The sequence below is a fragment of the Gavia stellata genome, chromosome 18 (genome assembly GCF_030936135.1).
Source record: "Gavia stellata isolate bGavSte3 chromosome 18, bGavSte3.hap2, whole genome shotgun sequence".
Classification (NCBI taxonomy): Eukaryota; Metazoa; Chordata; class Aves; order Gaviiformes; family Gaviidae; genus Gavia; species Gavia stellata.
In genome coordinates this window covers 2,576,200-2,601,750 of record NC_082611.1, presented here as the reverse complement: position 1 = coordinate 2,601,750, position 25,551 = coordinate 2,576,200, and the positions used below count along the sequence as shown (strand labels likewise).

At 44.2% G+C, this 25,551-nt stretch overlaps 1 protein-coding gene across 1 annotated transcript in view; it reads left to right on the top strand.

The window, feature by feature from the left end:
- LMF1 (lipase maturation factor 1) overlaps positions 1–25,551 on the top strand; it is a 210,964-nt gene that overhangs the window by 8,095 nt on the left and 177,318 nt on the right. The window contains exons 2-3 of the mRNA XM_059826580.1: positions 2,418–2,727; positions 17,345–17,355. Coding sequence (XP_059682563.1) covers positions 2,418–2,727; positions 17,345–17,355 — 321 coding nt within the window. The remainder of the gene's footprint in view (positions 1–2,417; positions 2,728–17,344; positions 17,356–25,551) is intronic.

Sequence of the window (25,551 nt, the reverse complement as noted above, 5' to 3'; positions counted from 1 at the left end):
TTTTTTTAGAAAAAAACCTGCTTAGCAGTTATGGGTTGGGGCAGCAATTTCTGTAGCATTTAGAGGTGAATTTGATTAGCACTTTTGGAAAACTGTGCAGCAAATTGCAGTGCTAATCAAGGGAAATCAAGCTATGGAGTTTTAAGGCAGAGTTGGTTTTCATTTTTTTTAAAAACCAAAAATGAAGATATTAAGTTGTCTGAGGCTCAGAAGCATTATATTTCTGCCTGTTTCATGTGTCAGGCTTTCTGATTACACAGTTGTGCGAACACAGTGTTGGTAGCAAAATATGAATACTCTAAAATATAAATCACTTAATTTGCAGTCCAAGACTGATTCTTTAGTGTTATGATCAGTTTTTTCTGTTGTCCTTCCCTGTCCGTAATTGAGTAAAATATTCTGCATGTCTTTTATTAGTTTGCAAAATCCTTCACTGTCTATAAAAGATGAACAGAAAGAGACGCAATCGATTAAACCTCCAACTTCGTTAGCGCTGTGATTCAGGATGTGTTGAAATCAATGGGAACCCTCCCAGTGACCTTAGATATGCGTTGGATTGTGAGTTTTAGTGGTTTTTCAAATGAGAACAAAATACACGCCGTGTGCAAGGAGATGGAGTAAGTGTTAAGTGGATTAACTGAAATCCACTGGGGACCTTTGTGTGTGTCTGGGGAAAATGGGACATTTATTTTTATCCCCTGGGGCTGCAGACTTTGGGTTGCTAGTTGAACTTCAAAGAAATGGGAATCCAGGCCTGAACTCGGGGAATAGTTTCACATAGACTTTCCACCAGTGTTCCCAGTGAGAGACACCAACTAGATGAACACCAGAATTCTTGTTTGCAGAATGAGAGTATTCAGATAAGGAAGGAAACAGATTTGATCATTAACTAAGGAAGATTGGGGGGAAACAGATAGGCCTTTTGCAAGACCTCTGGTATTGCTGCATGTGACGTGGCTGGTGTTTGGATAATGTTTGAAAGACGGGTAAGTTAGCTGCTGGGAGCAAAATGTATGGAGCATAATCAGGAAATGTTGGCCTTCGTAATTTTTTTCTGAGAAATGGAGATTACTGCAGTTACGAACTGCAAATTGGTAACTGGAGGAGATTCCTAAAATATGAGATAATCCCTAAAAGCCGACCGACTTTCTCTGTAGAACATCAAATTCTAGGTCTATAATCTGTAATTAAATTGCTTATGTGCTGTTAAAAAAAGCATCTGGCTATTCTAAGATTGTCTAGTGCAAGAGCATAGACACAATAAATGAGAGAGCTGTAGTGACATGTAAAAAGTAGCAATTTAGAGGACAGGAAAATATTAAGACTTTGTGTTTCTAACCTACCAGGATGTGAGAGGATCCAGAAGTCAACCCATAGCATAACTACTGTCTTTTGCAATTGTGATGGATAGCCATTACACATTACGCTGCCAGAAGAATTAAGGTGTCCTTTAGATGCCTCTTAAATGGTGTGTGTGAGTTTAAGCTGTCTCATTAACAATATTTTGAAATATTAATTGTCTTCAATATGAGGAAAAAATCCAATACTTGATAGATGCACAGGTAGCGGTATGTAAAAATGGAGATATGTTCTCCTGTAAAGTCAAAGCATAACCTTGCAGGCACAATCTGCTATCAGTCTGCTGTGGGTTATTTGTACTGGGAGCAGCAGACATTGTAAATCACCATCAACAGCAAAACCCTTGCTGGAGCTGTTGTCTATTGACACTGCAAGATGTTTTGTGAAACTGAAATAGGAGGGGTCAGAAAGTACAGCTGTGTCTTCGCTGCTGCAAAGCTGAAGGGAGTTGTGTGTGCTCTTCTGGCTGCTTCAGCTGTGCTCCCCAGTATCTGTGCGTGAACTAAGGGTTTCTCCGTGTCGCCTTTCCAAATGCTTTTTGTAGAAAGGAAATTCTGTCTGAAAGTCTTGAAATTAATGCATTACTTTCACTCGTACTCTGCAGTGCAATTAAGCTGGTTTCCTCATCTGCATTAGGAGATGAATAGCGTGTGTGACTAACCTAGGGTCACGCAGAGTCTAACAGAGCTGGGCTGAGCCTCCTGTTTCTACACTGGGTCAGGGCGCTCAGTTACAGGGAGCTTTTCCCAGAAGTGCACTGGTGAGTTTGCCTGAAGCAAGTGGCATGTCCCTTACAGCTGTTGTGGAGAAAAATTATCTCAAAACAGACTCTCTGCCATTTCCTGGTGTGAAGGCAGAGATGGTATTTATAGAATTCCTCTGCCTTCTGCATCATGGTTAACAGAAATGACTGTGTTGTATTTTAATGGAGATGAGGACATGTGAATAAATTCCTTCCCGAGGCATGAATATACTTCTGTAACTCTGGACTCAAAATATGAACTTCAGCCTGGATGATTCCTAACACTGTTTTTCCCCCCCTCCTTATTTTCTTCTAGTTGTGGCCTTCCTGGTGGCGTATCATCAAAACAAGCAGCTAATAGGGGAGAAGGGGCTGCTCCCTTGTAAACTGTACCTGCAGAATGTCAAAAAGTATTTCAAAGGGAAGATAAACTTGGATGCTCTGAGCTATGCACCAACAATCATTTGGTTTCTGGACTGGTCAGACATGGACAGCATCTTGGACTACCTCTCCGTGTTTGGCCTGGCAACTTCAGCCTTTGTATTGGTAACTGGATGTGCAAACATGGTCCTCATGGCTTTTCTATGGGTTCTCTACCTCTCGTTGGTCAACGTTGGACAGATCTGGTATGTTAACAATCTCTCTGCTTTGTTTTTCTCTGTAATCTCTTGCTGTTCATTGGACACTTTGACTTTCTATTACCGTCTGAGGTTGGTAATCTGGTAAGGAGAGATGTAGGAATGTGAGATAAGGAAAGCGTTTGGCAGAAATGAGTTATGGGCATGCCCCTGCTCTCTCTCTTACCCGGGATATCTGCCCTGATTTCCGTTGTCCTCTGTGAGAGGCAAATTGGCTGCATAATGTGCCATGCTACGCATTGTCCCTGCTGTGGAGTACTTTCCCTCATGGCTGTTGCAAGGGAATTCCCCTGATAATTACTTTTGAGATGGTTTCTCAATTTTCAGCTCTATCCAGAAGAGAGCTGGAACACTCAGGATAAGTACATAAAGCCTGTGGGGGAAAAAGTAAAGGAGAAATAGTGACTGTCTGTATATTGCCTTGCTGCAGGGAAAGGCTGTGGTGCAAAAGGAAAAACTTTAGGCGGTCCTCACACTTGTTAAGGCCCCAACTACATTGCTTAAAAGAGGATGGGCCCTTAGAAACCCAAATTTCATTAGTTCACCTATTCAAGAACATTTCTGCCTGTAGCAGAGGTGATGTTGTAACTTTGGGGAGGTAAAAGGCTATGCTGTGAAGAGGTGCCCAAGCTGTGGACATGATACAGCTGTGTCACTGGGATGTTCTTCCCAAATCTTCTGGCTCTACAACACATGACAGGACACCTTCCCTATAGATCGGCTCAGTAAATTTAATTTTAAGGATTTGCATGTTCTTGGGCAGCCCTGCATCTTATCCTGTCCCATTCATTCCTATCCTACTCCAGATGGTATGTAAGTGGGTGAAGGATAACAGCTTCAGTTTTCTGAAAAGCTCTATTCTCTGAGTTCTTAACTCAGCGTGAACTTAAGACTGTGAAAGAAAGCCACAAAATTTGAAAAATAACTTGGTGGATAGTTTTCCGTTGCCTGTTTCCAAGTTGTTCCAAAATCGCTTGTCTATTTTTCTAGATGTTTAATGTTACAGGGCAAGAATTCAAGCATCATCCTGCTCTCATTTCCAGAGATACAGGAGCCTGTGTCATTATAGTAGCAAAATCTGGATGTGTTCCTTGACTTCTGTCTCTTTGCATTTGTGTTTGTGGGGGGGAAAAAACCCCTAACAACTCCCCCCTCAAGCAGCAAAGGTTTTGTTAGCTGAAAGCTGGACCGCAGTGACTCCCGATGCTGAAGGTTTGATCTGGCTTGCTCCTGAAGTAGTGGGCTAACTAAGATGTTAGCATGACTTTAGCGTGACATTAGTGCCCAGAAGGCACTTTGGAGTGCTCGGAGTATTGGTGCCACTGCTGTAGCAGTGTTAAAATGTCGTTGTAGTTTTGATTTTAACAAAAGCTAGCTGGAATGTGTTCTCTGTGTCTCGTTGGGCAGTAGCACTCTGTGCTGGTCCTCTGCTCCTAGTTGCTTTCCCTGGTACAGGCAGACTGAAGGCAGAGGTGTGATGTCTTCTCTGCTGGTGCTGGAGGGGTGGCGGTCCTGCAGAACTCTCAAGTTTTGGCCAAAAGAAATCCAGTTGTGCCTGTGGAATGTGTGGCTGTTTCGGCATCTTTCAAGGCCTTAAGGGAGAGGCGAAGGGCGGGGGATAGAGAGGGGAGCCTTTTTCCACTGCTACACTGAACTACCACCGGTGTCCAGCAGACCTTGTCCAAATGCCTCTTCCTGAGGGGGGGGTTAGAAGCTCACGGCCAAGCGTCAGGTCTCTGCAGCTCTGAAGACAATGAGCTGGCCAGCAGGAATGCAAGCGGAGCCCAGAGTGTGCCTTTTGTGGATGCTGTGGTTGAAAGGAATTGACTCTTGATATTTGAGATAAGGCTGTATTTTTTCCTCCTTTGCTATTTCAGACTTGGAGTTTAAAAGTTACTCTGGCACAGGCAGGTGACTCCTGGTACACTGCAGTAACACGCCAAGGGAATGGGTCAGGCTCTTCTAGGGAAGGGGTGAGAGAAAGAAGGGGGGATAGGAGGCGTTGCCTCAACTTCATCTCTTCTTAATTGTGGCATCGAATATATTAAACAGGAAATTAAGTTCTTCTTGTGAAGGGGTGAGGGAAAAGAATCAAAGCAACCCTGCAGTACAGTTCATTCAGCTGTGGTTACATTTTTCATTAGATCCTCCGAAATGGGTCACTGGGTGGTCAAAACCATATTATTATTGTGCATACAGTGTGACATTCAGTTCCTGGAGCAGGGGATGCTGGGTGGCTAGGTACCTACGCTGCACGTAAACATGGGGAAAGAGCAAAGGGGGGATTAACTAATCTCTCGCCGTCCTTGAGAGAATTGTGGTGGCCTGAGGGATGAGCTGGGAGTACCTGAAATCTCATGAATTCTGCTGCTGGTTGTGGGTGGCAGCATCGGCCTTAAAATTAAGGCTGGCTTTAAAACTCCCTTTTCACACTGATTTGTAGGTGGGGTTAGGTGGTCCGTTAACTTTGTCTTACTCTCAAATTGGGGCAGAGTGAGAGGTTTTGATGAGTTCTGATTGTTCTCCGAAGCATCTGTTGAAGACTGCGGTGACTTCTTGGGGGAAAGGACAACCTTGTCAGGCATTCCTCATCAGAGTTGAGAGATAGCTCAGCAAAGAGGCGCCTGAAATGAGGAAGAAATTCCTCCTGTGGCCACATTGTTTTGTGGTTATTGTATGGTCTTTCTTAGTGCTCCTCTGCAGCCAGCAGCCGTGGACTCCTGCGAGCCGGCACTGCCGGGCTGGACCCGTGGGCTGACTCGATCCAGAAAAATCCTTTGCAGTAGTTTCCTGGGAAGCCAGTCCAAGGAAGGTATGGGGTGATAAGGAGGAATAGAGTTCTCTTTAGGCCAGTGAGGAACAATTTATTCCTTTTATTGCCTTTTCTTTTTCTATTTTAATTTTAAACATTTCTATTTGTTTTGGGCTGGAGTCTTCAGATACCAGCCGCTGCTGAAGGAGCGAGTCTTTCAACTGCTGTCCAGCTGGCTTGAGCTCAGAGTCAGAGGAAGCTTTAGAAGAGCAAACCGTCTCCTTTGAAGGGCAGGACGTGTTGCCCGCCTGCCCCGGCACTGCTGACCTCCACCTGTGAGCTGGGGAATACACTGTGTGCCTGGGGACAGCTGAGCCTGCTGTGACAGCACGGCAAGGGACCAGCTAAAGGTCTTTGAAGGTGTTATAACCCTTAAGAAAGCTGCTCCTGGAGCAGGCTGATGTGAGCTGGTTGTAAAGGATTTTGCAGGATAAGGATTACTTTGGCAGCCTAAAATCCTGAGAACTGGGGCCAGGATGTTGTCCTGGCCCTGAATTCTTGACTTTGCCCGTTTACTGCTGGCTCTGCCAAAGCGCAGGTGAACTGTCTGAAATAAGATGTATTTTGGTGGTTCTCAAAACTAGGCTAGCTTTCAGAGAACAGCATATTAACTTTGGTACCTGTGAAATGCGGGGCCAAGATGGCCTTTGCCAAATTTGAAGGTGGAATGCACCAGGAAGCTTTTGTAATTTTGGGCGCTCTGTTCCCAAAACAGCTGTGGTATTTGGGGTCCACTCAGGCTAAACCTGGACGTGTTCTCTGGGTCATGGGGCATGTGTATAATGGTGCCACACTTGCATCAGAAGCTCGGTGTGTCTGTCTTAAAATAGTGGATATTTTTTCCCCTCTGTCATGTTGAACTTTTCCTTTTGAGGTAGGAGGAGATGCTCAAAAATCTAAAAATCTGCCAGTGCAAAAGAACATTTAATGTCTAACCAATAGGCTGGGTGAAATGCTTAATCATTATGTTAATTTTAGCCTTGGTTTTTCTTGTAATTTCTGCAGACTATGCCTAATTACAGTAAAATAATAAGAGTAAAAAGTGGTCCCAGTTTGAGTGTAATAGAAGCTGTTTAATGAGGCTAAAGATGCTTAAAAAGATTTTGTGGGAATTCCCCCAGCATCCATTTTGCAGACTGCAAGTCCTGCTTGTCTAGATTCAGTCATCGGAAGAACAGTGCAACTCCATAGGTCCAATACGAATGGCTTTGCCTTTCTCTCCGCTTCTTCCCTCCTGAATATTAATATAACGGACTGTTGTACATTTAAACAGGAATGGGAAAAGCTGCCCCTTTGTATAAAAGTAAAAATACTTGTTGCAGGTGACCTCATGAAACCTCCATTTGTGGTTTTATTCCCTACGGTTTCTGCTGGGGCACGTGTCTGCAGAGACGGACCATGGGCAGTAGAGGTCCTTTGGCAGGATAAGCTCTCCGGGAGAGGCGTTCCGGCAGAAGTTAAATCATTTTTGTACCAGAATAACTAATGCACTTCTAAAGTGAATTTGTAATTCTGGAATAAAATCACTTTTATCCCGCAGTAAGGTGTCTCCAGAGAGCTATTACATTTTCTTATATAAACAAACTTTTAAACTATTCTGCCACTGATCTCCTGTTTCGTCTTCTGTTGTTTCCTCGCTGAACCATCTAGGCCCCCCCCCCAGCATTTTCAAATGTTATCTGAAAACCCTTCCTTTCCCTTGGTTATTGTGCTTTTTTCATTTTACAAAGCATATTGCCCACTGTTAGAGAGTACTGTTTGTAAGACACTTGATACAAAAGCTAGAATTGTGGTTTTTAAAATCCTATTGCCTTTTTTTCTTTCATGACTAAGATTCTGGTAGAGTTACAAGAGCTCAAGGGAATAGGTTAAACAAGCCAATAAATAAAATATTATAGCATGAGGTGGCTACAGCGTTCTTTTCAGTGTGTTCTTCCCTTGTGGAAAATGTTGGTGGAGCTACTGCTAACAGGTATTTAGGGTAAAATAAGACTAAGCAGCACACCTTTTTTTTTCTGCGAGGAATATGAAACTAAAGAGTGCTTCACCACTGTACAGCCCCAGAGACTGCGGGCGAGTGCCGTTAGAGCTGTGCTCGCGTGCCCTGCGAAGCCCGCGTGCCCAGGTGGTTTCCAAGAAGTTGCAGGTGCTGCAGCACTTTTCTAGAGCGTGGAGGGGAGGACATGCCTCTGTCTTTCTGGCCCCAATTGCCTGGTGTTTTTTCATATTTAAATGATGGCACATAATATTAATAGCTTTTAACTTTAATATTGAGGACTTATTGGAGGGACAGGTATACTGCAGGTCGTGAAAGCATGTCTCTGAGGCATGTAATTTAATTGCAATTAAATTACCCTCCTCAGAAGTTCATTTACAACAGAGAAAGAAGACATGTCATGTCATGGAGGTTTTGTGGTTTGTATGTCTCATTAAAACCCACTTGCCCTACGCAGGACTTTAATCACAGTCTTCTGTGTGCTAGCGGATGAACTGGTGACTGGTTCAGGCTGAACTCCATCAGATGCTAGGGGGTGATGAGATGCTCAGGGCTGTGTTTTCACTCTCCGGGAGGGTATTAGTAGCCATTAAATGGACCTCTTCCCCACTTTCTTTCCCCTTATATTCTACAGCTTTGGTCTTTCAGTCTAAAGCACTTGGGTTTTTGTCTAGTGTCATCCTATCCAGTAAAGGTTAGAAACAGCTCTCTTCCGAGGTTCTTATTCCAGCTTGTAAAACAGCCAGCGTGTGAATTGTGGGCTGGATTTGGCAAAAGATCATTCCCATTTTTAAGCATACTGGTTTGCGACCCTCTTCTGACAAGGGCACAGCACTTACAGAGATACTAATTTTATGACTGGAAGAGTCCTAGTCTGACATGCAAAATACAGATGGAAGAATTGCCCCTTGAGCTTCCAGCAGACCAGAGCCAGATCGAGGGTGAATGAACGTATCCACACGGGTGCATTTGAGCTAATGCACGTTTTATTAACTAGCATGAGTAATTCGATAAGTCTTTTTTGATTGCCCCCGAGCAAGCAAACACTGAAAGATGAGGAGCCGTGCAAGTAGGGTATAGGAACTTGTGTGTCCTGGGTTTCATCAGGACGCTTGGTTCACTTGGGAAGTTCTCTGAGACCTCGCTGTACAGGCAGGAATGGATGTGTTGGGCTGTACCTAACTGTGTGACCTTGGCAAGGTCTTCCCATCAGTCTGTGTCCTGCTTTATCTGCCTGTCTGGAAGTAATACAAACTTGTACTGAGGGACTGTAGACCTAATTGATATCAGCTTTATAGATATAAAAGTCTGAAGTGCAGGCAAAAATTAATGTTGTGCCTGAATCCAGTGTACTATTTTGTGTATTTAAAAAAAAAAAAAGTATCTAGGTTTTTAGATGAATCACATTAACAAATATCACCTTGATGCATATGCTAAATTGGAGTCATTTGAAGTTTGCTAGGGACTTCGCAAATAACCCTCTTGCGAAGAACCCTTTTTGCAACCTGGCTTTATTCTTCTAGCTCTCCAAAATATCCCAATGACAACAATAACAAGAAAACTTAGAATATCTTATTCCTTTATCTGGCCCTGGCCTTGGCAATAAACCTCAGGAATTTCTTTGTTATTGTGGATCGCAGCCTCGCATCCCTTTTACTCCAAACTCCCCTTCCTCTTTCCCCAGAAAGAAAAGATTATCTCTAGAAACGTAAACCAAAAGTTGAAGGATCTCAGGGGGTCATCCTTCCTGTCGAGGAAGCTGCTTTTTGGCACTTCCTACTCACACAGAAGAGAGGGAACGTATCGGTTTCAAAGAATGCTGTGAGCAGCCGTGAGTGGTTGATACGACATATTAATGAAAACAGAGATTAATACCATGTGACACTGTTGCCTTGCAGTACAACTGGGAACTAATGAGGCTAATGAGAACCATATTTTTGTTTGAGAGATTAAAATTTAATCATGGCTGATGTCAGAAATGAATCATTTAGTGTTCCCCCCCCAGCATGTGTAAGGTTTCCCCTCCCTGCCCTAGGCTGGCTTCTGGTTTAGCAGCAGTCCTTGAGAGGGGCCAGCCCCTTGCCATCTCTTCGCCCGGCATTCAGCACGGCTGGGAAGGAGGAGGGTGATGCCGTGGCTGGCTGGCCTTCCGTAGACCCCGAGACCTGTCGATGTGTGCTCTGCAGTGTGATGTTACCTGTCTTGGTTGAGGCAGTTGAGTTACACGCAGGTGGTAACGGGTTCTATGCCATTAATTTAGGCAAGGGTTTTTAAAGGGGCAAGTAGGAGCAAAGAATGCAGTTGCCGTAGGATGTCCAAGGAGGTTTGAGTGTGCTCCTGCCTGCATCTACTCCAAAAACCATGCATTAGTCTGTGAGAGTGGAGTGGACTGAAAAGACAGGTGGAGACAAACCTGATTAAGAAGCCAGGTCCGGCTATGACACGAATTTGGGAAGATCGGCATGAGCTGTCAGTAGAGGAGGAGCTGCCAAAAGCCTTAAGGGCTGTCAAGGGATGCTTTGGTGGGGTCCCGGGCTGCACCAGCTCTGGTTGTTGCCTGCTTCCGTGAATATATTCCTGGAGAAGAACTGACCCGTGGCAAGTCTAACTTGCTGTTGAAACTTGATATGAAAAACAGGAGAAGCGGCTTTGCTAAAATGGTGTGCCGGGGTTTTCTGAGCAGCTGCAGCACGGAGATTGCAGCATTGCTACTGAGGCTGTTGATTTTGTAGCAAGTAGTGCCTCTAAGATTAATGTCATCTGAATAATGTGAATACTTGTAGGAACTTAAATAGATTTAAAAAGAGGGAAGCTAAAGAGGAATTTAAATATTTTACACAGATTGGTTGCATGTATTGTTTTGACTTACTGTAATTACTGGCTTCGCTTCACTTAATAATAGCACCTTTGGAGGATTTTTTAATTTTATTTAAACCTGCTGTAAGATCGCCAGAGGTCTATAAAAATTAATTCACTGTCTGTAGAAGAGATAGTGTCTTTGTCTACAGTAGAAAACGGTATTGTGCCAAGGGTCCCGGCGAGGTGTGTGCAGGGGCTGCAGTGTTATGTCCGTACCATGGTGAGGGCCCGGGTGCTGACTGGTGCTGCTCCCGTGAGCATCCCCTTGCCAGCCAGCTCCTTCTGCCCCAACGCGTGCTCCGTCTGTTAAATGTGCACTGTGGAATTGCCCTCTGGGTCCTGGTTCATAACCTTTTACCATGTTAATCCCAGTAATCGCTTCTGTCTGAATGTCAGGACTGTTACCTGTATCTAGTATTAAGAAAACATAGAAAAGCAGTGGCGCGTGTCTGCTGCTTCGCTTTGCAGAAAGCCTGACAAAATGACTTAACGTCGTAGAGCGTAATGCTTTGATAGCACAGCAAATGTCAGCAAAAGGCACGTAGTGATATTCTTTCATCTCCTTCCTGCTTCCCCTGCCCCTAACTGGATTTCATGAGAAGACCACGTTAAAACATCAGCGGCAATTGGAGTGGGATATGGGGTAAAGCCGTCGCACAGGGAGCTGTGCGTGCTCTATGGACAGTTGATAACACCCCGCTGTTTCCTTTGCACAAACCGTCTCTAGCTTCCAATCACTTCTGCAAATCTCTGAAAATGAGAGCGAAGAAATTATCAGTAGATTATGTGGTTAGTGGCGTGGCTGTGCAATGTCTGATGTACCACAGGGCTTTGCCAGAGACAGAGACAAATATTTTTTAATTGCTTACTATCTGGCACATCTCATTGCCAGCGGTATCCAGTATGTAGACTTGGGTATTGATTCCACAGCTGAAAGATTTAGGAAAAGAATGAATAATGTTTTTTTCATGATTTTTTTTTTTCTTTCTAAACTGTAACTTGCCAAATAGCTTCATGCACCCAGTCCGGTCCAGCACACGTTCATGTTGTTTAACTCATCTAACTTCTCAAACAGCTGTGGTTGGAAAGAATGTTAATGCAGTGATTGGTACAGCCGAAAAGCAATCAGGGGTTAGGGAAGGGTCCAAGCCATGGTGGGATCTGTGTTTACTAACATCCCTAAGGGTCTTAATCCTTCTTGAGAACGATGTTTGCTACCAGTGGTGCCTGCTCATCATTGGGCTGGGGTTACTCCACAACCAGAGTTATTTGCAGAGCTGGGCCATGTTACTGCAGAAATGTTCCAGGTCTGGCTGGGTAAGCAGCAGCTCCGTCCTGGAGAAGGGGAGGCAAGCGACTGCAAAAACAAGCAAGCTCTCTTGGGGGAGGGCCTGGGGTAGAAAGTAGGTGGAAACTTGCAATAGAATAACTCACGTCTTTATGAACTTCGCGTAGAGGAAATGGCCATGCTTTCACTGAAACCCGTAGCCTTGCTGCAGACTTCTTCATTTAATGGGGGATCGCACTCAGCCGACAGAATGGTTGGCAGTGTGGGGCCAGCCTTCGGAGAGAGATGAACTAATGCAATTGAATTATTCTTTTTTTTTTTTTTAAAAAAATCAAGGAATGGAATTACTGAAATGCAGTTTTCCTGGGATTTTACCTGCCAGCGTGCTGGCAGCAGAAATACAAAACCGTTCTGCTGCTGGTCCTGAAAAAGCAGGATTGCAGCACTCATTTTGTGCTGCCTCCCTGTGCACGCACACGTACCCCCAAAACCAGTGGGACTGACCTCTTGTTCGAGGGCTTGAACGCATTCAAGCCGATGCTGACCCCTTTATTTCCCATCGGTGTGTGTTTCCACTTGCTGTGTGCATGTTTTTGTTCAAGTTTATTTCTGCCTAGGGAAATGCAGCAATTTCGGGCTCCGGCGGGGCGAAGCAGGGCGGAGGAGCTGCGGTGCTGCTGCGGTCGCCTTCCTGCTGCCGGCTCCCATTCTTTCTCACCTTTCCTCCCTTGGACTCTCTGCCTGGCTTAAGGAGCAGCTCAGACTAGGGTTCCTGAGGCCGCCATTTCAGCATCTGGTTTTGGCATTGGAAGGATTTAACCAAAACAAACTTCACTTTAGTTTGGCAAATTCTGCAGTCACGTAAGCCAGGGCTTGTAATACTTTTTAGCTTTGGGAATGAGCACGGACAGAACAGTTGGTGAGTGCTGGGGCTTAGTTGGGTAATTCACGTTTGGTCTCTTAACCAAACTTGGTTCCCTGCCTTCCAAGGGGAAAATAAAGTGGTGCTTCGATGGCTTGCCGCCTGGGAGCTGCAGCTTGCTTGGCTGCGGGGAGAGCCGTGCGGCAGTCCCTGACCGCGTCGCAGCTGCGCGGGATGGGGCATGGGTGTGAGCACCCAGCCTGGCTCCAGGAGGGCGGCCATCCCGTTCCTCATCCGCTGGTTGGCTCCAGCTCTGCTCAGGCACCTTTCCCAGCACCATGTGCAAACTGAGGAGTAAACCTCATCCTCGAGCACTCTTTTTTTAATGCTATCCCCGTTCCTTCCATTTAAATGTGGATGTTGTAATTACAGAGCACAGAATCCCAGTTTTTAGAGATCTGCGACCACAATAAAGTGAATCCAGAAACCAGACGAGTGGTTTCATTTACTACCATTCTAGCTTATTTCCTCCCCCCGCGACCGCTGTGCAATACTAAAGGCTTGGCAGCAACTGAAACCAGCTGTCAAAAACGTTTCTTACCCCCACACTTTTAAGTTAATGATGTTCTGAAATTAATGGTGCACTAGACTAATTCTGTCATCTCATTTTGATGGACTCTCGGTCTCTTGGAAGTGATGTTTGCCAACTGGCTTCTTTGTTTTGAGGCAGAGTGCTGAGGAAGTGGATTCCCAGGTGCCAGGTACTGTACATATATATATACACATTGAAAAGATGGGGTTTTTTTGTCCTGAAGTGTTTACAGCTTTAATTTGGTTGATATATTGTGGCTCACCAAACAAGCTTTCAGGCACGTAAACCAGTAACTTTTAGGAGCATCATGTGCAAGACAGCAATGGATGAGGTTTTCCGCTTCTCGGAGCTGGGGAGGTGTCAGCCAGTGTCTCGTCCCTGGTTGTCACATTGCGCTGGAAGTGGCTATGGCCCCACGCTGGGCAGAGAAGAGGCACAAGCCTCGGTGGCAGTGCAGAAAGTGGCCTGTTGTGGTGAAAAGCTGAAGGGGCTGACTTTGATTAGTTGAGAGAAAGGAAAACTGGGAAAGGAGACAAAGATCTTCAAGCGTGTGAAAGCAGCAGAGGGGATGGAAAGTAGCTGTTCTCCATGTTCGCTGTCTCCACGTGGATAGGACAAGAAGCTGCTGCTTTGCATGGTAGAAAGGAAGATACATGTTAAATGTAAGGAAAAGCCTTCTAAATTAAGTATGGAGGAACACTGGGCTGAGTACTTGGCGAGGGAGGTGGAGTCTCCATCGCTGCTTAGACAGGCGTCTGTCAGAGGTGATTCTCACACCGTCAGTCCTGTCTTGGGGCAGGTGGATTTTCCAAATTTTCTGTACTTCCATGGCTTAGCACTTTTTTTCTCCCCTAATGCAATGCCTGGATTTATGGCAGGCAGCTCACCCAGCTTTCCCTGCCACTGAAATTTTGGAGTGAAGCTCTTCACTCTGCCAGTTGTGTGTCCATTTGATTGCCCACTGCGGTCTGAGCCTGCTGCTGTCTCTTGGGGAGATGGTCTCCTGCTTCCTCCTCTCTCTCGCTGGGTACCGGAGGGAAGATTGGGGTAGTTTATATGTCACGTTTCCATCACAGGGAAGGGATACCTCATGGTGTAGCTTCTACCTGGTTTCCACTGTGGAGAGGTGCTGCTGTGGAAACCTCGTTACAGCAGATTTTTAGAGCCGTATTCTGATGGAGAATAGAAAATGTATCTGTGCTACCCAAATGTCTTCCCCCCATCCCAAGTTATAGAGTCCAGAGAGTAAGAGAGATTCATAATGGAGATGAAAGTTGACATCTGGGTTCACTTTCCGTAGAGGATGTTCTCCATGGAGAACAGTGAGAGAAGCTGTTAACACCAGCTGCAGATTAGGGATGCAGCAGGGGATTATCCTGCCTGTGGAAATTGGTTTAGTTGGAAGGATCTTGTGGCGTTGGGCACTGCCGGGATGTGGATGGTGGGTAGGACTGGTTTTTTTTCTTTTTTTGGATTATAAATACAGATGTATTTTCCTAGTAAGCATCAATAGATGTAAAGATAAGAGTTCCTGTCTGTGTTCTAATACTGTGTCTTAATAGGCTCTATTTAGAATTTGGTCATGTTTTACACACTTTTAAGAGGAGTCCCTGTCCCAGACAACTCTTGCATTAAATGATCTGTGTAGCTATGGGGTAGGTGAGCGGAGAAGGAATGTAAATTTGTTAGGCAAGTCTGGCCCATGTGCTTTTCCTCCTCCTTGAGCAAACAGAAACCATCATCCCACATGCTTTGCACGCAGAAAAAAGAAGACGTTATACAGAAAAGGCGGTGTTTTCTGCTGGCTTGGTTTGGCTCCCCGTTCGTTCGCACAGTGCTGCCCGCGCGTGGTTTGGAGGCATGGGAAGCTCTTGCAGAGCCGTGTCTTCAAACCCAGCTTGGCTCCGTGCTGCCTCCACCGTGGGCACTGACGGCAGAAAGTGTTTTCATCAGGAGTGATGTAGTTTAATGTAGTTTAACCTATGTTTTGCTATCAGTTTTTGCTTTCCAGGAATATACTTGAGCTAGAATTAATCAGCATGACAATGTGGTGAAAACAATTTAACCCAAATATTTGATGATGCTTATGATTCCCAGCTGATACTTGCAGTCTTTCTAAGTGTGACATGAAGTTTGCCTCTAATGACAAGTCATGGCTAATTACATTGTTTCTCCAACCAGAAAACAGAAATGACATCACATATTAATTTGATTTAGAAAATCCGAATGAAATATACTTTGAATTTGCAAAATTTCTGGTTTTGACAATGTGCAGATCAAAAGTTACTCTGTTGAAATTTGCCAAAAAACCCCAAACCCGCAAAATCAAATCCATGTTTTTACTTGTGATTATCTGTCGGTAATGTTTCAAATGCCAAGGCAGGCAGTAGGAACAAAAATTCCATTTTTAAAATAAACACTTCTGTTTACTCCGTATAACCGAGGAAGAGGACCTTGAAAAGGAAAAATGGTCATTAGGTTCCAAAATACAACCTGAAGTCTGCGGGAATTGGGTACCTGCCTGTTTGTACCTATTAAAAAAAAAAAAATATCCCTGCAAGAAGCCCTGCTGCTTTTATGTATTTGGAGTGGGCCATTTGGTTTGGTTTCCTTGGCATTTGTATCGCAGGCTTCTTCAGAGAAATAAATTCACAAGTGTTTGCCTGTCATCACATGACAAGTTATGGAGCCTAGATTGATGTAATCAGCAACAGACACACGTCAGAAAACTTAATGTGGTTCAGAAGAATACAATATTTTATTAATTCCTCATTTTGTGTGTGTCTCTGTGTGTGTGTTTTAAATGAGCCTCAGGGGGTTCTTAACTTCTGCCAAGAAATAAGAATAATTCGTACAAGTTTATGTTTAACTGCACCACAACTGTGGTGGAGAATAGCGAAGTTAGGTTGCCCTTAATGACAGATATCTTTATAAAGAGCTGCTTTTATTAAGAAAGTTAAAACTTATTGTGCATTTTGAAGTTACTGCCCTCTATATGTCAGTAGCCCTGTATGAAATCGTTGTTAAATATGTGGTAAAATATTTAGATTGATGGATTTTAGAACTATTTGAACTACAGATGTATGAGTATAAAATTTGCACACCTACTCAGGACATTGTCAGTAAGAGCAAATCTCTCTGAAAATCTTTAAAAGCCTGGGGTGTTTTTTTGTTTTGGGGTTCTGTTTTTTCGGGATTTTTGGTTAGTGTAATGCAATATGCTACGGATACAAATAATAAAGCCCTGATGTGGGATTGAAGCCATAATGGGAATAAACACAAGCTGTCTGTTGAAGAACAGCCTCTTAAAACTTGTTAACCTTTGGGTTTTACTTTTAATCGGAATTGGTAATCCTACGAAAATCACTATGTTGTAGGTAAGGCTAACTATAATTTCAATGAGAAGACCAGTTAAAAAAGCGACTTCAATGATGCACCGGAGCGTGGCGAAAATTCACACAAAAAAGATACAGTAAGCGTGTGTCACTTTTGCTGAGACCCTGAGGACTGGTGAGCATCTAGTACACAGCACTCAACTAGCAGATGGCATGGTGCTAGACTTTTCTGTGTTCAAAAGGGAAAAAAAAACAGTGCATAGTTCACCAGTGAGGAGTAACTTCTTGCTTTGCAGCAGTGTGGGCTTCGTCGGAGCAGAAGTATGCATTAAGCTTTGTGGTTTTTAACAACTTCAGTTGTTGCCTTTTGCCTGGGAAGTCCTTAGCATGCTCTGGAAACCATAAATGAATAATCTTGCAGTGGAACCTGGTTAAGCTGCTCTATCAACTAGATTGCTCACTCAGAGGAGTTCCTCAAGTCCCGGGGAAAGCGAGGAGCAGCCCTTTGTGAAGTCTAGTACCTGTTGTGATTTGGGACTGCGCTGTCTCTTCTGGGTGTGCTGCTTTAGCACCTTTATTGAAAGAAGGGTGGACAGCTGCTTGGAGTGCTAAATAAGAGCTTAATTTGCCCAGAAACGAGGGAATTTGCTCTTCTTGCATTTCCATGTAGCAGCAATTTACCATTTAGTGCCTTTGAGTTGCATGTTACATGGTTCAGGCATGTTTCCGTACTCCTTGACAGATGTGTTTTGAAACTCAAAATGCGTGAAGTTTGAAATAAAACTAATATGAGACATAGGTTCCTACAGTTGATCAACTGAGATTCTAATTTTTTTGCTTTTTCTTCATTTTGTTTTGCAGGTATTCCTTTGGTAAGTGAATAAAAATGAGAAAAAATCTGCAGTTATAATTTATTGGTGCATTTGTGGGTATGTAGCTTTTACATTACTTTAGCTTGCTTTCTCTATCTCTCTCTTGTCAAACATTTAAATTACGATTGTCTCTATTCTCTGCTTTTCACTGAATTTCTTTCTGCCTGTATGTCCTTAAGGAAAGGAGAACTGGTGTAAATTCTGTAAGTTGAGATTGAAGGAGACTTGGTGGAAGGCTTGTGTAAGTACCAACAGCATCATTTGGAGGGTGACATTAAAGACGAATAGTTACATAAGCCTGAGGCAACCAAGCAAAGCGAGGTCTGAAGGACATCCCCTGGGAGGGAACGTGGTCCTCCTAAATTCCAATTGCTTTTCCACCGGTGATTTGTATGAACGTCAAGAACCTCTTACTCATACCATCTGTTTTCCCGCTGGTGTGAGGTTTGGAGATCTGGAAGGTTGATTTGTGCTTTGCACTGGTTGGGTTTTTTTTTCCAGCATTAAGTACTCCAACCCACAGCTGGAGTCTAAACAGAAAGTTAGAAATCCCGATAGGAAACCTGTTTCTCTTCGTGGAAATATTAGGAAAACTGCCAGCGTACTTCCAGTTTTCTGGGAAGTACTGCCATGGCATAATGTCTTAAACCAGCCTACTTGTCCGTGTCTTCTCATCCTTTCAGCCTGGTGCTTGTGCTGTTGGATGGGTGGGTGGAGAAGAATGCTTCATCATTGTGTGGACGAAAAGGGGATTTGTATTCCCGAGTTGTCACTAGCCAGTCACAAATAGAAATTTGGTTTTTCTGATATAAGGTACAAGAAGAGTTGAAGTCCATTTGCGTCTGTGTATTATGGAGGCTTGCAAAAGTAATGACCGAGCGTGCCTCCCCCTTCTCCTTCAGGAAATTGCATCTGTCTCCTTGTTTACCAAGTTGTAAGTGAACGAACTGTTTTAGTGTACGTGGGATCATTGAGGTGCTTCACCAAGTGTAGAAGCAGAGGAGTATGGAGAATTGTTTCCGCTCTGGTGTGGTTTAGGTAATATTTTCACATTGGATGTGGATATTTTAACCAGCTGGACTTTACAATACGAATCCAGACTTTTGTTGGGTTAGTGAGGACACCCATCTTAGTTTTAACTCAAGTTACTCATCTTCTGTATGTGTGTTCCACTCTCACTGATGGTTGTAGAAAAACTGCTGCTCACAAGTGGTGTTTTATCTTTCTTTGGCCTTTCTTTATGTCCCAATTGGATAGCCACCCTATGAGGATTACTGAAGTCCTTTGTACGCAGTAGGGTCTCTCCCTTCCTTGTTTTTGGCTTAAGGGCTACTTCTGAATAAGATGAATGAGATGTAAATCTTGAGTTACTTTTGTTAAAATACAGGAAAACCACAATATTTTTGTTATAATATAGCTGAAACAACAACATTGTCATCCATTGCTGTAGAAGTACATTAAATATTGCTGAGCTCTGGAAGCATTATTCTTTGGTAGCATCTACTTCAAAGCAAGATCTTAAAAAAAATAAAAAAATAAAAAAAAATTCCTGGAGAGATCTTTGTAAATGCTGACTGTTTCCTATTCCCCTCCAGGAAGTGAGCTTTTTTTGATGCATCTTAGGATGGATTTTGGTAGCCTCTATTAAAACTGCAGGCTGTCCCTATGAATTTTAAAGAACTCCGGAGTCTGGAAATAACAACAAGCTGTTAGGCCAAATGGGATCAACTGGTATTGCCACAGGTTTTGCTCTTTGCTCTTATTCCTGTCAGGTAACAGTTATTAAAAACACTCCTCACTTCAGGGAATGAACTGCGAAACAGCCGTGCAAGAGCTTTCACAGTGCAAAGCACCGTTCGCATTGGACTATTTATCTTTGAAAGGTGAAGAGGTGCTCCGCAATGCAAATCCTGGAGCGGGCGTCAGCCTGGGGGTTAGCGCTGTTCTGAAATTAGCTGAGCTGTAATAACTTCTTGGCTTTATTTATTGTTATTCAGGTATAAATTTGGCTTTAGATGTAGCGTGGTGTGTTTCAGTGAGCGCACAGCGGTTTTTCATGGGGTCCCTCCCCGTGGAAAGGCACAGCTCAGGCGTGCGAGGCTCCCTGCCAGGAGAAGGGAGCGCCCGGCTTGATGGCCCCTTTTCCTCCCAGTTTTTGGCAGTGCAGTGCTCTGTTTGCTGAGCGTGGACTGTACTCTGGTGGGACTGTTTGTTGGCCGGAGTACGCTGGATTGCTTTGGTCCTTCCAAGCTGAGCTGAGGCTGCCAGGAGTCTCAAGGATAGATGGATGGATGGATGGATGGAGGTGCTGCCTGTCCTCGGTGGAGCACACCTGCAGGGCCAGCAGCCAGGCTGCTCCTGGAGAGCTGAGCTTCCGTGGCAACTTCATCCTCAGCCTAAATCTCCTCCTTGAGCTTTGCTGTTCCAAGGGCTTTCCTCCATGACCCTCTCTGTTCGAGCACCTTTCTAGGTGCCTTGGTGACCTGTACATGCTGCCATAAGCCAGCTGGCCTTGCTCAGCACCCTCGGTCCTGGCTTAGCTCCAGAAATGCAGGTCTCCCTCTCTCTGAAGTTTGCAGCTGTGGTGGTGGGACTAGAAAGAAACAGCAAGGTCAACGTGTTATTTTATCCTTCTTTAAAATTAAGGACACCTTTTCTCCTGGCTTAGAATGAGACCAAAGCTGCTTCAGCAGATTTGTGGTGTTGACAGCTTTGCTATTTCTGACCCTTTCTGAGCAAGGGTGCACTCTCCTAAAGCAGTAGTTCCTGATGAGTTTCTGTCTGAGATACCCCCAAGGACTTTTTTTTTTCCAGTGGAAGCCTGATTTAATGTAGTGATTTATTATCTCTGTTCTAACAGAGGCTGTGAAAAAGATGATGCTCTTTTACAGGCTTTCTTGTCCTCTTTCTTCTGTCCTGCCTTATTATTGCATTAAGTAGGGACAGATATTCAGAAGACAGTTTGACGGCCTGACGTATGTCCTGAGATACTGGTCAAATGAGATGACAGTGGAGAGCTAAGCAGAGCTGCAGAAAGACTGGAAAGATCGTGTGAGTTGTAATGGACAGTCACATCTCTCTGTAGAGTAAAAATCTGGGTGTGGTGTGGGAGAATGATGCAACTGTCCAGGGAGATTCTGACTCCACGTTGTTACCCCCATAGCTGTCGGATACCTCTCGGAGCAGCAATCTGGATTCCCAGCAAGGAACATGCAGAAAAGACAGAAACATGTCTGTTTACCTTTTGGCTATCAATGGGATCATTAAACAGAAAGGATTGAGAAGAAGCTGATCTTATTTGACTCTTGATGCACAAAAGTGTCCTGTTTGGAGCCAAAACAAATGTTTCCTTGGGGATCATTCCAGAGAGCCTTGCTTCTGCACTCTTTGCAGGCCAACTGTATGGCTAGAATTAGAAGCATATTTTAAAAGTAAGAGATTTTAGAAGTAACTTTCTTGTTAATTTTGGTATGGAGAGAAGGCAATCACTGAACGTTGAATTAAACTCCTAGCTTTTTTCCATTATCTGTAAACATGGAATAAGCAAATAATCTAGTTTGTACTTATGCCTGCCCTCAAATTTTGTATTGCATCTCTCATCTCAGAATTTAAGATGAAGCATGTTTTGATTAAAAGTAGAATAAAAAGTTGAGAGCCGAGTGTACGTAATTCTCCATTACTTGTTAAATCCTCACTCTTTACTTCAATGCAAATTGTTCCAAGGAGGATTTTCTTTTAAAAGGTCTTCAGGGATCTTGAATTTTAGATGTGCATTGACATAAAATGAAATGTTAGAGTGCACAGCTGGGGTTCTGGCTTTTGCTGTACAAGATTGAGATGGTTCTCCTTTGTGAGTGCATGTTTTTAAGAAAGGGGTGAAGTTTTCCTATTAGTAGCACTATACTAGTGAGCAGCGCTGCAGTCACGGAAGAAAATGAGAGTAAGTTGAAAAGACTAAGGTCAAACTTCACTAGTGCGGGTCCAAAGTTTAGTTTAAAAGTGTGCTGAGATGGGATGTGTCTGGGCTGAGCTGTGCCCCGAGCTAACCCATTGATTCCTGCAGACCCATCTGCAGTGTCTGCGTGGTGGGTGTGAGGTTGCCCAAGTGCAAGAGAGTTCGCTGGCAGAGGTTTGCTTTTTCGCATGGCAGCACATAAGTATCATGCTAGCACCCGGTGACACTTGTTACTCCAGTAGCTCACTGTACAGATGGCATGTGGGAGAGACAACGGCAGCAGGACGTGGAGGACGGGTTGGTCTGTGTTATTCCCGGAGAACTTTATTCTGTTCACAGCAGGAGATGTCGGAGCCGTGGCGCAAGCGTCCCAGCAAGCCCCTGGGAATCGCTGCGGGGTTGAACACCCAGATGGCCACAGGCTGCTATTTATTCATCCTCCCCGCCATGCCAAGATGGGAGGGACGGGGCTGCTTACTGACTGTTCCTGTTCCTGGCTAATATTGTGATCTGCTGTTCCTATTTCTCGTGTAAGAGTGGGAAACTTTTCTCTCTCTCTTATTAAATCTATTTTTCAAGCTGTCACTTAACCAGGTCTAGTGACAGAGTCGGATGTTTATGTGGCCCTGGACACTTGAACTCTGGTGTTTTCAATCACAACAGCACCTTTTGCCAGCCGTTGTGAATTAAATACTCCTCATGACCTTTTACCCTCGCCGCTCTTAAATTCATGCTTTAAAAACAGCTTAATGAGGGGTTTACTGGCCCAATTGGAAGTTTTTATTAAAACCTATTAGTGTGCTAGAGTAGCCTGCCTGAAGGAAACGATTAGCCCAAAGCAACTAAACTCGGAGCTGGCCCCTAGCCACACCAGGTTTTTACTAAACTGTTTCCAGACCCACGTTAACCCTAACACTGCAGCTTGCATGGTATTCATATCCTCTGCTTTAATTTATAGCTTGTCTGATTCTCTCCCCAGCCTTTCTCCATGTTCACGAAAGCATTTTGTTTTAATGTAATTAGACCTGCGTTAAAGGGCAACGTGCCTTCATTCAGGCCTGACTCATTTGAGAACCTCAATTAAGTGGAATTGTTCCCCCCAAGTCCTCTGCTGATGCCGCCCAAGGAAGGAGCTGCCCTACAGACAGGGTGTGGAGCCTGCTTGGACAAAGCTATGATGCTCCTGGGGTCCTGCTTAAGCTTCCCATGAGGAGCATCCCAGCGTCAACTCGGTGATGGCAGCTGCGTTGGCGGAGCACCCTGGGGTTTGAAATGAAGCTGTGTTATCTGGAGGACACAAACCTCGGGATAGCATGCAGGAGCTGGAGGGCGGAAATCCCGGCTGACTTCTGCTGCTAACTTCCAGCTGGATCTTAGCTTGTTTGCTCGAAGTCCATGTTTTATATTAACAACTGGACCAGTGGTTCTTGCCTATCTTAAAAATAACCTTTACAATGCTACTGAAGCCTTGTAGCCATTATCTTTGTGTTCTTGCACTCAGGTCTCCATGCAGCTGAGAAAAGCGGGCCAGAGCTCCTACTTAGTAAGAAAACTGCTGCAGCAAGTCCCATGCCCTGAAAGTGCTGAGCAGCTATCAGCTTTGTGCGTATTCCCACCTATCCATGCACCTGGCTGCTTGTCCAGGCTTCCTGCGATGTCTGCTGAAACTGCAACGTCTTTGGAGAAGGGACTGCCAGTTCTTTTTCTTAGATATATAGATATATATATTTTGGCACAGTAGCTTGCTGTTTGTAGATGTCTGCAACTACTGAACTGAAGGCATGAGATAATACAAAACTTGTAAGCTGCATTTAATGTTTTGCTGGTGGTTTTCTTTGTTGTCTGGCTGCTGAAATGACTGTCCATGTGTTAATGGTACATCCCCAAAGTAATGATACATCACCCAGGGAGTTGCTGCTGTATGTACTGAAGGCACTTGTCAGGCTTTATGTTTTTCGTTGCTAACCTATAATCAGGGAAGGCAAGTTGAAGAGTGAGACATGGACTCTCACTTCCAAGACCTTGTTTTAGCCTGCAAAGAAGCCAGATTCCCCCATAATAAGATTACGGATAGTAAATATCAAAATTAATAGGAAAAAACCAGGGAGTTGCCAATGTACCAACTAGCCTGCTGTTTAAGTGACAAAGATTTAGGTTCTGGGATGCATTTTGAGCATCATAAAGTGATTTTCCATAAACCAAGCACAGATCAAAAAGCAACTGGTCCTTCTCTGCACCATGTGTTTCCTGAGTGTCACCTCCTGTCTTTATTTTTACTGGCATATGGATACACCAACCTTGGGAGGTACCTTTTAAAAAGAATGTTTAAGGAAAAATCTGCCATTAAAGTTATTACTGTAAAGTAGTGCCTTTGATTGCGGCAATTATGCAAATGATTTTAAGGGATAAAATACTTCTTAACAAGGACTGATGTAAATGGCGGTGCTGGAATGAGTGCATAACTTCTTCAAACAAGATCTTTCTGTGCAAGTAATTTTCTTTCAGCTGTTTGCCGTGTTGCCTGGATGTCGACCTGTGTAACCGATGACCGGCCTGCGGATGTGATTTTATTTTCTCTTAATACAGGAATGTAAGTGGGTGGAATGGGAACGCTGGTCTTGCAGAAACTGGGAAACCCTTTCCCTAAGCAAATTGTTTCTCCCCAGCTCTTGTGACTGACTTTTGTCCTAGCCTTAATAAAAAGGAAACAAACAAAAATGCTTTTTGCAGGCAGAGATTTTCCTCAGAAAACGGCAAGTTGGACTGGGTGGCTAGCAAGAGTGGAGCTCGCCTTGATTCAGGCTCTTGCCTTAATGCATTGCCAAAGTTAAGTTAAATGACATTTCCTCCAATATTAGTTTTAAAGCAGAGAAGTCGGATCCTTGTCTTCCATAGTTTGGAAAAACATTGACCACAATTAGAAGGCAAGCGTATGTTGTTGGAGTGGCCAAGAGACTTATCACCTATTTCAGTCTGTGGTGCTTAAACTAAGCTTTTAGCTCTTGGTGGAGCAGAAATGCTGTGCTGCACAGTGCATGGCATCAGTTGTGAGTAGGTTTACTGTGTCAGGTCAAATAATTCACAAAAGGTGTCGATGGAGAGTCAGTGCCTTGACTTTGGACTAGGTCAAGGATTTTCTCCCCATGTTACAGATTTGTTGTCATTGGCTCTCCTGCAGCTGCCATGTAACAGCGTAAAAGCGAAGAGCCTTTATAAAGTCATTACAGTGAGCAGTCATGGAGATAGAGCAGTATGGCAGGGTGCCCACACGTGACGTGAGTGCCGTTTGTGCTCTGCGAGGTAGCTGAATTGCTGCATCCCTTTGAAACCTCAGCGTTAAAGGTATGGTGGAAACACGAAATGAGTGTGCGTGTATTTTCATTAATGATATGTCTAGTCTGCCTGAAAACCTGCTTTGTGGGGAAAAAGCTGTGGGAATTAAAGATATAACAGCAAAAAAAAAAGAGGTCTTGAAGGTCTGGTAGCACAGATGTCGTGTACGGGTCTTGGGATGCAGTGGATTACAGGGTATTTTGTTCAGTGTGTGCTTCGAAAACGGGCACAGTCTGCACGAGGATGCAGAAGCCTCTGTCTTTGCCAGGAGCAGGGACAGGCAGCCCCGTTGTTCGGTTGGCGTTGGGTTCGCACGCGAGCGCTGCGTCTCTGGTGAGCGCTTGGATGCTATCGCGCAGATCGAGCTGCGATGCCCAGTTTGGCTGGAGCAGGTGTAGTAATTTGCAATTATAATCATGGCTTCTGTTTTGGCAAATCTGTGTGCAAATAGCAAGGGTATTGTATTCAGAGCTTCGTAACCTCCGCATTTTCTCCTGAAATGCATTCTCCCCTTTTGGGTGCTTTTCCTTCTTTATAAGGAAAGGATTTAATGTGCTTACTGCAATGGTATTAATGTCTGCTTAGATTTTTATCCTTTCAACAAGATTCTAACAAGAGAAAATCTCTATACGTGGGCATTTATTTTAAATCTGGGCATCTTTGTACTAGGAAACAGACAATGCAGTTCGATTAACTTTCATTGCTCTAAGAGTGCACCTATTCACAGCTACACCTGAACAGTTTGGTATTGGCACTGAGTTCACTTGTGTGCATTATAAAGCCAGCACGTGTTCCCCTTATCTTAGAGTCTCCGTTATCTGCTGTCCTGAGCTTACATTGGATTCGTGTTAAGCCTTTCCTTTAAACTTGTGACTTTGTGCAGTGTTCCCAGTTGCGGCTTCCTGTGC